The 17344-nt window shown below is 48.6% G+C and overlaps 1 protein-coding gene across 1 annotated transcript in view; it reads right to left on the bottom strand.

The window, feature by feature from the left end:
• The window catches only part of CHTF18 (chromosome transmission fidelity factor 18), a 42125-nt gene extending 24793 nt beyond the window's left edge, over positions 1–17332 (bottom strand). The window contains exons 1-17 of the mRNA XM_032762656.2: positions 17196–17332; positions 16242–16514; positions 15517–15661; positions 14553–14751; positions 14313–14402; positions 12822–12874; positions 10822–10966; positions 9884–10096; positions 7888–7985; positions 7657–7780; positions 6603–6748; positions 5076–5169; positions 4882–4980; positions 4338–4468; positions 3747–3915; positions 3179–3403; positions 2606–2755 (exon numbers count right to left, since the gene is read on the bottom strand). Of these exons, the coding sequence (XP_032618547.1) occupies positions 2606–2755; positions 3179–3403; positions 3747–3915; positions 4338–4468; positions 4882–4980; positions 5076–5169; positions 6603–6748; positions 7657–7780; positions 7888–7985; positions 9884–10096; positions 10822–10966; positions 12822–12874; positions 14313–14402; positions 14553–14751; positions 15517–15661; positions 16242–16514; positions 17196–17280 (2439 nt within the window). The 5' untranslated portion in view covers positions 17281–17332. The remainder of the gene's footprint in view (positions 1–2605; positions 2756–3178; positions 3404–3746; positions 3916–4337; positions 4469–4881; positions 4981–5075; positions 5170–6602; positions 6749–7656; positions 7781–7887; positions 7986–9883; positions 10097–10821; positions 10967–12821; positions 12875–14312; positions 14403–14552; positions 14752–15516; positions 15662–16241; positions 16515–17195) is intronic.
• Between the last annotated feature and the right edge of the window lie 12 nt (positions 17333–17344).

Here is a 17344-nt window from a genome sequence, read left to right as displayed (position 1 = left end):
CACTAACGCAGAACACACCAGGGTTTGCCATGGACACCCCCACCACCTGGCACAAAGCCATGCGGGAGGGCTTGAGAAAGCCAGCCCCATGGCTGGGTCTGGGATTCCGTCTCAGCAGCCTGCTTCTCCCCCTTCCAGCCTGACTGCTCCCCTCCGGCCAACAGAGCCTGCATTTCCCCCTGGTTCACCAGGGAGCACGGCCCAGTCTCGCTTGCCATCGAGGGCTGCACAGCTCTAGGAATGGGGCTCAATTTGAACTTGATCCTGCTGGCTGAGAACTCTTCCCTAGGCAAACACAGGAAGGCTGACCTGAGCCCACTACCTGTAAGCAACTGCAGTGCCACTGAATTCAGCGGCGGTGCACTGACTTGCACCAGGACTGAATGTGGCTCCTATCGCCTAGCTCCTGCAGCTGGACTCTCCGGGACCAGGCACCAGAGCTCCCATTCAGGGCCTTCCCCTTTGCAATTAGCTGCCTGTTGCATGATGAAGAGCAAGACACACGCCTACTTTGCAGCAGTCAGGGAAAGAGTGAGGAAGAGACCGAATTCCTGTTTGCCTCGACCCAGTGACAATGAGGCTGGGAAAACCTGGCTGGGAGAGGTTTGCGTGGGGATTAGAAGCCACACTCAGTCCATCCACTGCAGGACAGGCAGGCTGTTCCCCAGACTCATTTGTGGCCACTAAGGGACAATCTACATCCCTTTGGTATTTCTGTGCCCCATCCACCATTAATGGTAACTGGTGGCCTCAGCACCTTTACTGCATTAAGCCTCACACCTCTTCTTTGAGCAGAGCGGGGCTGTGATTCCCATTTTACAGATGGGGAAGCGAGGCCCAGAGAGACTAAGCGATTTGCCCAAGGACACACAGGAAGTTTGTGGCAGAGCCAGGAATTGAACCTGGCTCTCCAGTGTGCCAACCTAACCTCCTATCTACTAGACCACTCCCCTTTTTCCTCTGGGTGAATGGTCGAAGCCAGCCATCAGACATGCAAAGGACAGAACGTGCCAGCACTTTACAGGGACCCAGCCTTAGCGCTGCTAACTCTGGGTCGCAGCGAGCATCCCTGAGAGCTTTTAACTCTTGACTTCAGGTGCTCTGTCCACAGGATGACCCTAATCTGGTGTAGCTGGGAGTGAGGAGCCCCCCAGAAAGGGGAAGATCTGCTCAACAAGAGAGCATAAAGGAACAACCTCCACCTCGCAGGACTGGGCCTTCTGTCACTGCGTGGTTGAAATACAAGCAAAGAGCACGGCATCCTAGCAATACCAGTTACAAGACCTTTACCAAACAACCCAGCCTTAGCTTCTCGACCATGGGGGATGCACCTGGAACACAGGTGAGGTTAACCAAGGGACGAGCGCAATTAATCTGTAAAACCTTTAAACACAAAAACAACACGAAATAGATTTTTTACCCTGATACAAGGAGGACAGTTAATACCCAGCAGGATTAAAGCAGTGAGAGAGGAGGGGGAAGAGTTTCCTATTAGGGACACAATGTACTTGATGAAGCAGGGAGCCTTCTCAGCAGGCCTAAAGGAAAATCCACCATGACATCTAACTGAGTGCCCAGGTAACTGAAACCAGCAATCCCTGTGCAAAAACAAGAGCTGCTGAATAGAGACGCATCATCCAGGGAGAAAGCGGCCTTCACTCCTCAGCAACTGCAATGTACGGGCCTGCACCAGAGCAATGTCCATGTGGGTTGGAGTGAGAGACGCCGAACAGGGTTGTGTCACTCTCCCCCTGGCTGGTAGGGACAGAGGCCCTTGCTCTCCAGTGCCAGTGCAAAAGAGCAGCATTTGCTGACCCAAGTCAGACCCAGCCTCCGCAGCCACTAGGGCCTGTAAGAGGGATCGGAGAGGAAAGCACTAGCGTGCCAGAATCAACTGGGGGTGCTTTGATCCCGTCCTAAAACAACAGCATCTTCTCCAGCTGCAATCTCAGACCAAATCTTGCTCTGTACCCTGCTTCTGCTCCAGCCATCTCTGTACTCTCTGCTGGTACAAGAGCTTTTCTTTCAGCTCTGGCTACCTGTCTCTCCCCCTCACTGGCCAGCTGCCTGTACGTCTCTGCTCCCTTCCCAGCATTGCGGGCCTAATTGCTTTGATCTGACCTTCACAGACACCCTAATTTTTTAGGCACCAGGGACTTACCAGGACTGTTTATGTCCCACCTACGGAAGTGGGAACTGACACCCAAGTGCATAAGAACTGACATGTGCGTGAACACCTCTCTCCCCAAGAAGCTGATTACCAGAGGTGCCAAGTTCTTGCAGCTTCTTCTGACTTCAGCAGTAGGCACTCAGCACTACTCCACAGACCCCAAATGTTCAGCATCAGGACTGGGATGTCCTATCACAGCAGCCCCACTTTAAAGCTAACCCAAAGTTTGGGGCACTAGGCTCTGGGGTGGCGGGCCCAGCCCATTTCTAGTCTCTGCAATTCACACCCCATCCCTGTCTGCTGCTCGGAATTATTCAGAGGATTCTGGGACCCAGTTTGTGCGAAGGACACTTTCCCGTTGCCCCATGGACAAGCATAGAGCACTTGCCACCGGCGTGGAGACGTGCAGACACTGCCCTGCCAGGGGTCACTCACCGGCCTGAGCTTTGGGGAGATGATGTCTAAGAGCAGACAGAGTGCCTCCAGGATGAGAGACTGCGGTCCCGCGCGGCTCCGAGAGCTGGGCGCAATCCCCGATATCATGGACGCCACGAGATTCTGCATCTGGTTCAGTTTGGTCAGGGCCTGGTTTGAGACAGAGCAGGAAACCTGTGAGCCACTGTGTTTTTGCAAACACACTTACGTAGAATCATAGAAGATTAGGGTTGGAAGGGACCTCAGGAGGTCATCTAGTCCAACCCCCTGCTCAAAGCAGGACCAAGCCCCAGACAGATTTTTACCGCAGTTCCCTAAATGGCCCCCTCAAGGACTGAGCTCACAACCCTAGGTTTAGCAGGCCAATGCTCAAACCACTGAGCTATCCCTCCCTCCCTACATCCAAAGGTAAATCACCTAGGAACACAGGAGTCCAAGTCAAACTCCCCTGCTCCAACGGCTGCTTCCTTCCAGCAACACAGCTGTACCCATCTCACCTACAAACAGGAAGCCAATAACCCTCCCTCGTAGGCTCCAAAGCACCGGCCGGGCCCGTTCGTCCTCAGTACTTGCCTCGTAGTGGCTGTTGGGATAGGCTAGTCTGGGGATGCTGGAAGCAGCAAAGAGCAGATGAAAAGCAACAGGGAGGAAGGGCAGGTATCTCATCAACTGGAAGTTCTGGTGGTGCATCACGGTGCTGCTGACTATGTCGGAGAAGCCCAGCCACTCCAGAGCCAGACAAACCACACTGAAACTGGAATCCTTTAATTTCATGTTCAGGAAGTTGTCATACAGGCCCTGGAAGGAACAGAGCAAAGCGATGGTTACATATTGATCCTGACTAGACAGCCTGTCACCTTCATAGCTGGGAGTCACGGCTTCAAGCTTCCCACTAATATGTAGTTCAATTGCTGTGTATCAACCTCCTGCACTATTCCATTCTGCAGCCTCTGGCTAGGTCTTATTTTAGAGTGGTCAGCTGGCAACAGATGTGGTCCTATAGACTAAAACTGCGTGACCTCCCTGGTGCGATGCCAGCTGTAGCTGGTGTTAGCCAGATCTCTGCCGCATAACCTAGGTAGAAAATACCCTGGGTGGGTGGAGGCAACAGCACCTGGCTTTTTGGCTGAAACTGCAGTACCTGAGTGAGCTTCTCTTGCTCCCCAGAAGAGGTGGTGAGGTGCAGGATGTGATGGAACCTTTGGGTGGATGCGTTAAGACCAGCTCTTCCCCCCGATATGTTTAACAGGTCAGCATCACCTCCCAGGAGGATCTGATTTGGCAAGGAAGGGTCCATTCCAATCCTCTGTCTGGGGAGAGACAAAGGAGAGAGTGTGCATGAATAATAAACCCCATCCTCCCTGAAGAAAGGGTGGTGAGGTCCAAAGACAAAGAGATGAGCAGAACACACTCAGGCTGTTCAGAATGGCTTTAGCATTGCCCTCCATCTAAGTTACAACCAACACTGGAGACGGCACAAGAGAACACAAGAATACGAGATACCCAAGAGCTGCTTAAATGAAGCCCTCCATGCCGCAGGATATGAATTATGACCTATGCATTGTAATGGAGATTTCAGATTTCTCTATTGCAAACAAATGCACATAGCTACACGTTTCTGCAGCCTTAGTGGTACCTGAAACCCCCTCCTCCCGCGTACTGAACAAACGAGAGTGTTTCCTATGCTACCCTGCTCTCTCCATGCTAGAGACATAACCAGCACTCCCGTTACCTCTGAACCTTTGGAAGCTGGAAGATCTCCTGCCAGATGGAGAAGAGCCCCTTGTTCTGGTCCTTCAAGCCAATCTTCATTGTCTGCACCATCCTCATGCTAAGCTCTTTCTTGCCTCGGCCATGAAGGAACTGGAAACACAACCAAGAAGTCTGATTATAGGCAATGCCATGAAGAACGTGAGGGAGGTCCCTGCTGAAGAGGAAGGCAATTAGGGGAAAGGCATAAAGAGGCTTTTAGAGGCATTTGACCATTCATCCTTCCAAGCTTGTGCTGATAAAAATGGCAGTTAATGGCATCCAAATCTGATTTCACATACTCTGTCTACAGGGTGATGCTAAGTTGTGATCCCAGAAAGGGGGAAATCTGCTTAACAGGAGAGCTTAAAGAAATTAAGTGGAGCAGACTGGATGGACATTTCAAAGGCCCAGTGATGGGGTACAGAGCTTTCCCTCTAAACTGCCAGCTGGAACCCAGCCCCGTAACGAGAGCCACAGAGTCTATATCACCCACGGGCCTGTGGGAAGTGCCAGCTCTGCCGTACCTGCAAGGTATTTATACACGAGCGGATGTCATTCTCTGTCTTCTCGCACAACACCGTGAGCGCCCCTGTATCTGCCTTCATGCCCTGCTTGACGGCAATCTACAGAAAAGGGAGTTAGTGCATTAGCTCCCGTGTGACACAGCCCTCACAGAGAAATAATCCCGGGCAGAAGGGTGCTTTAAGTGTATACCAACCTCGTACAGTCTCTGCACCAGCCGGGAGGGGGCAGTCTGAGGAAAATTTAAGAGGAAGGCTTGCTGTCTCAGCTGCCTCAGAGAGGGGACATACCTGCCAAAGGGGAACACAGAGACCTTTAAGAATAACCCATATGGAAGAGGGAAACCAACCAAAATAATGAGCCTATAGCTACAGGCCAGGCCTAAATCCTTTCTTCAGTGAAAGTTTGGTCCATAGGAAGCTCTCTATTGAAGACCCTAGCACACATTTACACGTACTGGGTAGGTGAGGGTTTGTAACACACACAAACAGAGGACTTTGTGATTTAAGAAAGGCTATTAAGAATGAGTTTTAAAAGGCGCCTTCTCTGGGGAGGTTTGATAAGTCACTAAGTTGCCTTGGGAATGCTGTGGTGGGCAGATACTGCTCATGAGAACGTGGTGGGACCAGAAATGTACCAGCATCTCTCCTGACCAGCGCTACAATTGTAATTTAGCTGGAGGAGAAAGAAACAGTTGAATGATGAGAGAGAGAGAGAGCACGCGAGAGCGAAGGGGGAGGAATTGCTTTCACATCATGAATCACACAGTGTCTTCACCATAGGTCCCCGAAGTGTGGAGCGCATCCCCCAAAGGGGGCATAGAGAAACATCCTGGGGTACGTGGCAGGGCCTGGACCAGACCCCATGGGGGCGGGGAGGGAGCACCACCCAGCCCCTCCCCACCCCCAGCTGCACCCCCCAGCTCGTGCCTGGCGCCATCCCCATCCCTGGTGCGGCTCCATTCCTGGCTCGGGGCTGAAGCTGGGGGCAAGGCCGGGAGTGGAGCCACACCTGGCCACGGTCCCTGCTGCCGGCCCCCACCACAGCCCAGCTGCAGCTCCACTCCCGCCCACGGCCCACCCACAGCTACAACTCCAGATTCGGCTCCCTTACCCCTTCCACCTGCCAGCCCCTTCCAGCCATGGCCCCATTCCCGGCCTGGCAGGGGTGCATGGACAAGGGGGGACCCTCAAAAGTTTGGGGACTACTGGTCTTCACAGTCACATTACACAAACCATGTACTCAGTGTGGTCTGCAGAGAAGGAAGCAAAGCAAAGCATTCAAAAGTAAAACAAAACAGCCCCATTCTTTATTCTAGCCCTAGCTAACGGAGCAGCCAGCCAGCAATCCTCTGGTTTTACGCCTGATCCTACCTTCAATTTCCTGACCCAGGGATTGGCTACACTCGAAACTCCAAAGTGCTGCCTCGGGAGCGCTCCCGTGGCAGCGCTTTGAAGTGTGAGTGTGGTCAGAGCGCCAGCGCTGGGAGAGAGCTCTCCCAGCGCTGCACGTACTCCACCTCCTCACGGGGATTAGCTTATAGCGCTGGGAGCCGTGCTCCCAGCGCTGGGGCACTGTTTACACTGGTGCTTTAAAGCACTGTAACTTGCTGCACTCAGTGGGGTGTTTTTTCACACCCCTGAGTGAGAAAGTTTCAGCACTGTAAAGCGCCAGTGTAGCCAAGATCTTAGAGTGAAAGGCCTCAAATGAAAAAGATACTAACTGGTCATTGCAAATGCAGATGATTGGCCTTAATAAGATGCCACCTTCCCGTCTCCTTTTTCTGCCACCTGCTCCGCCAGGGTTAGCTGCCGGCTCGGTCTCCATGTCCTTACGGTTGATGATACTTAGCAACACATTAATAGAAGCCTTAAAGAATTGGGTGGGGGAAAAAAAGAGTGAACGTCAGTTACTGAGGGATGCAGGAAAGACTTAATACGACTGAGCTAATTCTCCGCTATGGGGAAAGCTGGGGGGTGGGTCAGGATGCTGGACTCCAGTGTTGCTGGGTGGGGCACTCATCAGCTGGATCTCTCTTCCTCAGGTCTTCTGCCCCAGATCAAGCACAGAACTGATATTAGTACGAGATCTGTCCATTACTGGAGGGCTCTATGCTGGCCTGGCTGGGAGGCGGGCGCCGCGATCCAATCTCTGAGTTCTACAGATCTGTACGTATCCTCTCCCCAAGACACCCAAGTGTACCAAATTCTTTTCTTGGAAGGAAGCCCACAAGCACACAGCCCAGTTAAAGGCTTCACTCCATTCTACAACTGAACTAACTCTCTCCCATTTCCGACTTGCTTAGAACCCTCTCAACCTCTTCCCCATTACACGTGGCACACACTGCAGACATGAGTCGCCACCACTAGGCATCAGGCTTTGACATCTCTCACTGGGCCCAGCCAAGGGAGAAGTCAGGCTAAGTTCTCCTCTCTCAGAAAGTTTCTGACCAGTCTGGACTTGCAAAGCAGAGCGATGGTGACTAAACACACCTGCAGCAAACCACCAAGAGTCAGATTTTTAAAGATATTAAAGCGTCTAGTGAGATTTTCAAAAGCCTCTAGCCACTGAACTCTCACTGATTTCAGTGGGTGTTAGGCAAGTAGGTGTTTTTGAAAATATCACTGGGTGCCTAGGTACCTTTCAAAATCTGGCTTTAAGCGTCTCGGTCACTTCCCTGCTCCCCCAACACAGAAGAGCAAGTGACGAGGAAATAGTAGGATCTCCCAAGCTACGAAACCCAAGGTTGGGCCCCCCTCACAAGTCACAGGGCTTACAGTTGGCGCACCGTCTATCTCATCAACGATCAGGCAGTTGGGCTTCTCACTGGCTCCCAACACGGACTTCATCTGAGTAGCAGCTTCAATCCGCGTTTTGAATATGTCCGGGCTGCGGTCGTCACTGAAACAAAAGCCATTTGGAGCCGTTTATATCCCTCTTGCGTTTACTGTGCCTTGAAGATATCCTGCCAGGACAGATCGGAAGGCCAGGCAGGAGAACCGACTCACCTGGCGTTAATTTCAACTGCATTGTATCCTGCATGCTTGGCAATCACGTGGGCCAGCGTGGTCTTCCCCAAACCTGGTGGGCCACACAGCAGTGCCACCTGCAGCAGAGAGTGGGAATACAGAGCAATGCACACCGTGTGTCCAGCACCGGTAGGGTGACCAGACAGCAAATGTGAAAAATCGGGACAGGGGTGGGGGGTAATACGAGCCTATATAAGAAAAAGGACCAAAAATCAGGACTGTCCCTATAAAATTGGGACATCTGGTCACCCTAAGCACAGGAGACAGTCGCTCAATATCAAACAAGATCTATTTTGCAAGGGTCAAAGATCCACACCTTGAAAACTGCTCTGTCTTTAAACCTGCTCCATCTTCTACCTCCCAAGGCTCCGGGAACTTCTTGGCATTAAGATCCTATGGTGCTTTATACAGCAACACTAGCCCAGTAGCCTGATCAAAGCTCAGTTCGGGTCATTGTAACCTTGCCTATTTAACTCCCGCCATTTCAATGAAATTCTTCTTCACTTCCTGCCCTAAATGATCCTGTGGTACTGCTATTAAACATCAGCCTTGTTCCACCCTAGAAGTGGTCGCACGCATTGCTATATCTATGTATTTTACCTACCCAAATCTGGCCAAGTTATAAAAGCAAGTGGAAATAGTTCACTTATTCATTGAAGCGATGGGAGAATCCATTAATGGAACACATAAGGCAACCTGAACTATAGGCACCAGTGCCAGCAATATGTATGATGGTACATTTAAATTAGTAGAGTGCTTTGGCATCCCTTCAGGGTGACACATTCTGCATAAGTAATTAAGATCCCAGCAATGTATTTACTTAAAACAGGGGTAGGCAACCTATGGCAAGCGTGCTGAAGGCGGCACACGAGCTGATTTTCAGTGGCACTAGCACTGGTCCTGGCCACCAGTCCGGGAAGCTCTGCATTTTAATTTAATTTTAAATGAAGCTTCTTAAACATTTAAAAAACCTTATTTACTTTACATACAACAATAGTTTAGTTATATATTATAGGACTTACAGAAAGAGACCTTCTAGAAACGTTAACATGTATTACTGGCACGCGAAACCGTAAATTAGAGTGAATAAATGAAGACTCGGCACAGCACTTCTGAAAGTTGCTGAACCCTGATTTAAAACAATCTTTGCCATAATCTTAATTTATATCCCTTAACTTGCTGTTTAATCCAACAGAGGAGATGCATGCAGTGCTATTCTGTTGTTGAGTATCTATTCTTATTTTCCCTTTAAATCCATTTACGGGACAGAGCTAAGCTGATAAAATCATAAACTGAGTGTATGATTTCACCCTCCTATGATGCATTTGGGCCGCACTGCCCTCTGCTGGAAGGAATCGTGTCTGCTTAAGTATAAGAGTAGCAGCCATGTTAGGCCTTGGCTACACTGGCACTTTACAGCGCTGCAACTGGGGTGTGAAAAAACACCCCCCTGAGCGCTGCAAGATGCAGCGCTGTAAAGTGTCAGTGTAATCAGGGCGGCAGCGCTGGGAACGCGGCTCCCAGCGCTGCACGTTACACCCGTAAGGGATGTGGTTTACAAGCAGCGCTGGGAGAGCTCTCTCCCAGCGCTGCGGCTTTGACTACACTCACACTTCAAAGCTAAATGTCTAATGTAGCCAAGCCCTTAGTCTGGATCTGTAAAAGCAGCAGAGTGTCCTGTGGCACCTTAAGTGTATGTAATGTCACCCTCTAGTGGAGGTGATTTTCAGAAGACAAGAATGAACTACAGGACAAGCACAAGTATGCGCCAAGTTGCAGCTAGCACATTTAATCTGCCTGTGCTTGGAACAATCTCCTTTCACCCCAGCTGCAATCCCACTTTTTAAACTTGCAAAATGCAAGAGCAAGCAGCAGTTGACAGGAAAACCCCAAGAATTCACTTAAATTCTAAAAAGTAAATCCAAATTTCTCAGGGCTGTGCTGGAAGAGGAGGAACCAAGCTGCTAACCCGCACCTTGTATTTGGGTCTCATGTGTTGATCCAGCTCAGCTTCCAGAATCTCTTCTGTGAATTGTGCCTTACTTCTCCATTTGTTCTGCTGTTCCTTGAGCTGTTTGAATGGAGGGTGGGCATCAGCACTCGGTTTTGTTTTTTTCACGGGTTTTTCCTTCCCGAAAACCACCATGTCCCACAGCTTCAGCCATTTCAGAAGGCAGCGATTTGTGTACTGAACGACAGAGGGGGAAAGGAGGCAGGATAAATAATCAATGGCGCTTGAAGGATCTGCCTGAGCAGAAAATGAGAAACTGTAGATAGGAGTGTCTCTTGCACATGTCTGAGCTGAAAGCATCCTCCTTTGTAGCTTAAAAAGCTACTGTTTATGGACTGCACAGATCTCGTTGGACGTTCTTTTCTGTGTGCACATGAAACTACCAGAGTTGAGCAGATCAGACTCGAGCCTTCAGGAGGCCATAGGGATTTCTCCACACCTCAATACACACACTCTCTCTGTGTGTCTCACTACATGGATATAATTAACTAACTCAGACATATGACATTTTAATCTTCTTGAACTGAAGATGCCATCTGGGTTTGGAGGTGCAAGCATCATCTAGTGGGCCCAGCACTGGATTAGGAATCAGGAGACCTATGTTTTATGTGCAACTCTGTCACTGGTCTGCTGGTTTATCCTAGGCATGTCCCTTCCCACCTCTCTGCCTGTTTTCCCTCCCCCCCAGTGCCTCACTTTGCCACTTAAATGCTAGGTTCTTTGGGGCAGAGACCGTCTCTCACTATGTCTATGAACGGCATCTAGCACAATGGGGCCCTGATCTCAGCTGGGGTTTCCAGGAGCTGCTATAACACAAACAATAATTTGGCACCAGAAACCCCCAGGATTAAAGAACTATCATCAAAAAACCCCATCGGGTCTACTTTATATAGCGATCTTACATCATCACTGAGCAGCTCCGTGTAGTGTCTAGGAGTAAATCTGTCGACCCACAGGCAGTGCAGCGCAGATTCGTCCTCATCGTCAGCACCTTCTGTTTCCTCGTTAGGCTCAGAGGTTTCATTTTCAGCCTCTCCATGGAGGTGACTGCAAGAAACATGGCAGAGATTAAAAACCTCAGAGCACAAAGTGCCCAACCCATGAGAGCCTGTACGAGAGTCAAAGGAAAGATCAGGCAATAGTCATCATAGAAATAGAAACACTAGCCTAGATTCAAAACACCCAGCACTCAAAGGACAGAAGATTGGGTATTGGCCCTGCTTTGAGCAGAGGGTTAGACTAGATGACCTCCTGAGGTCCTTTCCAACCCTGAGATTCTATGAAGAGATCCTAAATCTAGCTAACTTAATCCAGGCACCTGAGCAGTTAGCTCTCCCTTCACCGCATTTCTCTTACTGCCCCGGGTTATGGCAGGTCCATACTAGCTCACTGAGCAACTGCTGCCTAGCCAGTGTTGAGGTTTTTCAAAAGATCACAGACTGCACTGGATAAATAGAGGTAATGGGGTTGTGGGTATTTTTTAGGGCTGTCCATTAATCGCAGTTAACTCACACAATTAACTCAAAAAAATTAATCACGATTAATCACACTGTAAAACAATAGAATACCAATCGAAATTTATTAAGTATTTTGGATGTCTACTTCTTCATATATATTGTATTCTGTGTTGTAAAGGAAATCAAAGTGTATATTATATTTTTATTATAAATATTTGCACTGTAAAAATGAGAAACAGAGGAAATAGTATTTTTCAATTCAACTCATACAAGTACTGTAGTGCAATCGCTTTGTCGTGGAAGTGCAACTTACAAATGTAGAATTTTTTGTTACATAAGTACATTCAAAAACAAAACAATGTAAAACTTCAGAGCCTACAAGTCCACTCAGTCCTACTTCTTGTTCAGCCAATTGTTAAGACAAACAAGTTTACATTTACAGGGGATAATGCTGCCTTCTTCTTATTTACAATGTTACCAGAAAGTGAAGACAGACATTTGCATGACACGTTTGTAGCACTGGATTCCAGCAGTGGTACACCACTGCCAAATACAGAGGTAAAATAACCTCTCTACTCTTACTGGAGATTCCCCTGTTGATGCACCCCAGGATCACATTAGTTCTTTTGGTCAGAGCATCGCACTGGGAGCTCATGTTCAGCTGATTATCCACCCTCATCCCCAAATTATTTTCAGAGTCACTGCTGCCCTGGAGACAGTCCCCCATCCTGCAGGTATTGCCTACGTTCTTTGTTCCTAGGTGGATTCATTTACATACAGCCATACTAAAATGCATATTGTGTGCATGCGCTCAGCTTACCAAGTGATCCGGATCGCTCTGTATCAATGACCTGCCTTCTTCATTATTTACCACACTCCCAATTTGTGTGTCATCTGCAGTTATCTGTGATGATCTTATGTTTCCTTCTAGGTCATTGACAAAAATCTTGAATAGCATTGGGCCAAGAATACATTCTGCTGGACCTCACTGGTAACATTATTAAAGGAACACCTAGAGGCCTCATCTGAGATCAGGGTCCCACTGCGCTAGCTGCTGTACATATACTTAGTAAGAGACCGTCTCTGCCTCCAAGAGCTCACAGTCTACACAGACATGAGAGGCAAACCACCGGTGAAAAAGGATTATTGTGTTACAGTTGGAGAACAGAGGTATGGCATGATTAAGTGACTTGCCCAAGGAAATCTGTGGCAGAGCTGGGAATTGTACCCAGATCTCCTGACTTCCAGTTCACACGCTGGACCACAAGGCCATTCTTCGACTTAAAGAAACATTCTGGAGCAGGCTCCAATGAGCAGGCAGCGTCAGCGGCTCAATCCCAACAGAAGCCTCATTGTGCTGATGGAAGTGGTACCAGAGAGTGACGTGTGAGAACCCTGGCAGTAGATGCTACAAGGACAGGAGGAGAATTGCCAAAATGACCTACCTGTTTAATATTTCGGTCAGCTGCTGCGATGCCTCCAAAACCCGCCTCCGACGCTTAAAAACAAACAGAAGTGCGATGGGGGTCAGAATTGCTCTTTCTAATACATGGCTGGTGACTTAGCAAGGATTTCATAATTAATGCTCTTTGCCTGGCAGGATGGCAAGGAGGTTATGCTGAGATTAGATTATTTTGCTTTATTCTAAGAATTAAAATCCATATATTAAAATATGTCACTTCCCCTGGTAGGCATGTTCCAGACCTGGCTGTTCAGGGACACTATATTTAAGGCTACATTTTCAACGGGTCTCTGTCTGTGCTTGCAATAAAACAATCTGTCTGCACCTGATGGGTCCTTTGGTGCAAGTATGAATGAGGCTGGGCTCTCATACACTGCATGTTCTTCAAGGCCGTCTGGCCAATTCTGAAGAACCAGGTTTTTCAATCTACCATATACAAAAAAAGCTAATTTAAAGAGTGCTACCCTCTCCTAGCTCATTCTGATCTCAGTGTTCTATCCACACAAGTAAGAAAAATGAATCATGTAAATTTGTTGTTTGATATAATCTATATGGTCCCTCTGGGGCTGGCGAGTTCACATCCTGAGAGTGTTTACACTGAAGTGGGAGCACCTGCAACAATCTGGTCAATTGTCTTCGTAGCTGAAATGGCCAAAAGCTTTTCTGCCGCTGAGGTGAAAGTGACCAATGAAACCTTGGATCACCAGTGATGGACACACACTGGACATCCAGCCAGATCGTCTTAAAGACCTAGCTAGCGGTCAATTTGCATGGTGCTCGTTCTGCCTGGAGACCACGCCCCTTAAGGATCTGCTTTCTTGATGGTAATCTAAATGGAGCCATGCCTGGAAACCAAACATTTCATATGGGAAAGGAGGGAGAAGGGTTAGTCCAACAGAACAGACTCAAAAGGAAGTGAGAGAAGCAATCTCACACATTATTTGATTCATGTTAAGAGGGCAAAGCACTTAAGAACATAGTGCCGGGAATAAATTTACTAGGGGTGACATTTTCAAAAGCATGTAAGTGACTACATCCCATTGTGAAAAGTGACTTAGGAATTCAGGAGACTAATTCTCATTGAAAGCCAACAGGATTTTGGCTCTAAGTCACTCACGTTCTTTTGGAAATGTTATCCCAGTCTTTTTCCATCTCTAACTTCTACCATCAAATGGGAAGCAAGCAGCAGATCAGCAAAATGCAGCTGCTGGCGATACTTCAGAACATCTAGAACCTTGATGTTCAGGCATGTCTGCTCATTCTAGGTACCCAGCTTGACACAGCGATAGCTTAATTCTTTCACATGTTCCATAAACTACAGTCAGAACTGCAGCAGCTGAAGCTGTATCGAAACTAAAGATCGAGGCACCCAGAATTAACAAACACTTGAGAATTCAGGTCGTTGATGCCTGACCCTAGAAATATCAATTACGAGCTGAGAGGAAGAGCTAGAAATAGGAATCGGGTACCATACCTCTTCAGACACTTGCTGCTTTAGGTAGGAAAAAGGAACCCCCAGTAAATGAAGTGGTCTTTGTGCATTCCAGCCCAGAGAGTTGGGGAGCTGTAAAGATCAGAGACTGCACTAGTATTTACAAAACACAGGTTCATATTTCACCCCTAGCAAGAGACTCTAGAGTACTGAGCTTCCATCACTACGCTGGAGGCCACAGAACAAACCTACCCAGCCCAGTCTCCAGTTGCCAGATCTTACCTCCACTCCAATTCTGGAGTGATCTTCCTTCAGAACCATGAAGACTCTGGTGCCATCAGAAGAAGTCACATTGACGTAGTCCTCCAGGATGGGTGGGCGCTTGAGAACCCGTTTCGGGTCCTTTTCAAGGGGTGGTGTCATGTGTAGCAGATCCATGTCGCTCACTTCCAGGCTATCTGGGCTCAGGAACTTTGGATTCCTTTAACACAGGGACACAAGAGAAAGTGCCCATGAAATCACATTCCCAGAAAGCTAAACTCAAAGTACCAAAACTTATTTCAAAACCAAAACATTAGAATCTAATATGCTCAAAAACAGATTTCATGGGCCTATGTCACCAGAAAGTGGCAATAAATACAAGCTGGAAAATACTGTGCCAACTTCCCCCAACCTAGCTCTGTCATCCACACAAAGCCTGCCAGGCAGCATTCCCAGCTATTCTAGTACTGGGCACCCTCCACACAGCTCTGCCAATGTACCTACACGCTGGTCTGCAGCACTTTGTAGTCTAGTCACCTGCACAGTTTCTGTCCTGATATTACAGTCCCCTCCATAAACCACTCTGCTGACCCTCAACCGTGACTCCCCTCATCTCCTGTTAGTCCAGTCCTCCTCTTCCCTCCCTGTCAAAGTCCCTGAACCTGACCTCGTGCTCCTGACATGCCCACATAAGGCACTTGGATATCACTGCAATGAGTATAGTACAAAGGTTTAGACAGCGAGGGGTCTTCCTGAGCAGAAACTGCCTGTGTTGTTAGTTCTGTGAAGTGGACACAAAAAGACACTAGGATAAAGCCACCCCATTAGTTTTCCCTTGTAACCTAAACAGACATCTGACCCCAAGCTTCCAAAGACCTTTAGTTTACTGCATAAGTTTAGCGCCAAGATTTAAAATGACTGACTGTCAAGGGCCTTCCTCACAACAGTGACAAAATAACAAGAAAGGGATTCAAATCCTGTTAACCTGGCAGTCTGTGGTTTGGAGCAGTCCCCAGGGGAAGGAGGCGGGGTAATGTCATCCTGGGGGAAATCAGGAGAGGCCACTTTATCCTCCACATCAAAGTTCAGCTTCTTAACAGCTTCAAGTCTTCGTCGCTTTGGCTTAGGAGCTGTTTGACACAAAGGGAAGCGGGGGAGGGAATGTCGATCAAAGCAGGGTATTTACTGAGAGCTAATACAACTCTTTTCATCCAAGGATCTCAAAGCACTTTATAAGCATTAGTGAACAGGGCTTCATATCCCCTTTTAACAGACAGGCAACTGAGGCACAGTAAGGCAAACTGACTTGCCCAGAGAGTCAACAACAGAGACAGGAACAGAAACTGGAAGTCCAGGTTTCCAAGATCGTTCTGCTAGCACACACACTAATGTTTCCTGAATGAGAGAAATTCCATACAGTAAATTTTTTCAGTGAAATGGCCTGCCCACCTTTGGGACGCCCTGAGAAATGAATATCAGTTGCCTCAAAGAGGAACATGGGCTTGGGAGAAGGGCGGCAGGCATCTGCTTTACCCTGTAGAGCAGAACAAACATGACAAACTGGCCAATCCAGCGACACGCCAATAGCCTGAGCTGCAAAGGGGATCAGCACCTAAGAAGAGCATTTAAGGTACACCACCAAGTGGAGGCAAAGGGAGGCACAAAAAGGCCTTCTCCTACACGTAACCAAGGAGCATTTCCAACACATACTGAGCACAGCAGGAGGCTGGTGAGGAGGCAAGCTCTCTGCACACTCCTCCTCCTTAGATTCATGCAGAATACGCTCTAGATGCCGCTTCTTAGAGTTAGCTCCAGTGCTCTTCACGGCATTTGTCTGGTGTTGAGAGTCCTTTTCCTGGTCTGGCTCGCAATTTAGAGCGACAGAGTCCTTAACCACATCCCCGGCTGTGAGAGCTTCTTCAAATGTCTGCTTTCTGCTTCGGAGCTGGGAGACTTTGGGGGCTGACGGTTGAGATGGGACATCTGAAAAAGATGTTTTTTAAAAAAGACAATATGATGATGTGATCCCCATCTGCTTGGGGGAAGTGGCCATGAATAAGCCTGATTTTAGCTGAGCAGATGCCAAACCAGACTGCAACACTGGCCAGCCAGAAACACCAGCCAGCCAGCGGGCATAGAACTAAAGCAGCTGGTCCTTTAGCCCAACTGAGCTTGAACAGGTTTCTTTTAAAATCCATCTGGGTTCCATCTACATTTGCAAGGCAAGCCACGTTCCAGGTCAGTCCAGCTACAAGCACGTTTGGACATGGTTGCTCACCCCAGGGAGATGGAACCTCAGTATTGGTGATTGTATGGAGAAATGTACCACGCACATTATTACCATGTAAAACCCTCAGCTAAGATTCATTGTTTCTCAAGTTTAAAGCCTGCAGGGAGCATAGTCAACATCCAAGACCAACACTATGTACAAGGACATTAAGTAAACGCCACAACATGAGAAACCCCTTCCTGGGGCAAGTGGTTGATAGATCAAGGCTGAATCTCCTGATACATCAGGCAACCCAGGCTTTGCCATCCTGAACTCAGCTCTGCCAGAGACCGGAGGGGTGGGGGGGTGTCTCTCTCCCACCCCCCCGTGCAAGCATGACTGCAACACATCACAAACAAACCAGCAGCCGCTTTTGGACACACAGCGCCACCCACCTTCCATCTCTGCCAGCACCTCCAGCTCGTCTGCAAACTGCTGATCGAACTCATCTTCAATGCCATACAGCTCCGGCTCCTCCATGAGACGGGCCGCGAGCTCCGCTCCGCTCCCCTCCCGGGGCCCTGCACCCCACGCACCAGCCTTG

Source organism: Chelonoidis abingdonii, chromosome 9, assembly GCF_003597395.2.
Source record: "Chelonoidis abingdonii isolate Lonesome George chromosome 9, CheloAbing_2.0, whole genome shotgun sequence".
Taxonomy (NCBI): Eukaryota; Metazoa; Chordata; order Testudines; family Testudinidae; genus Chelonoidis; species Chelonoidis abingdonii.
This window is presented reverse-complemented; position numbering and strand designations above follow the sequence as displayed.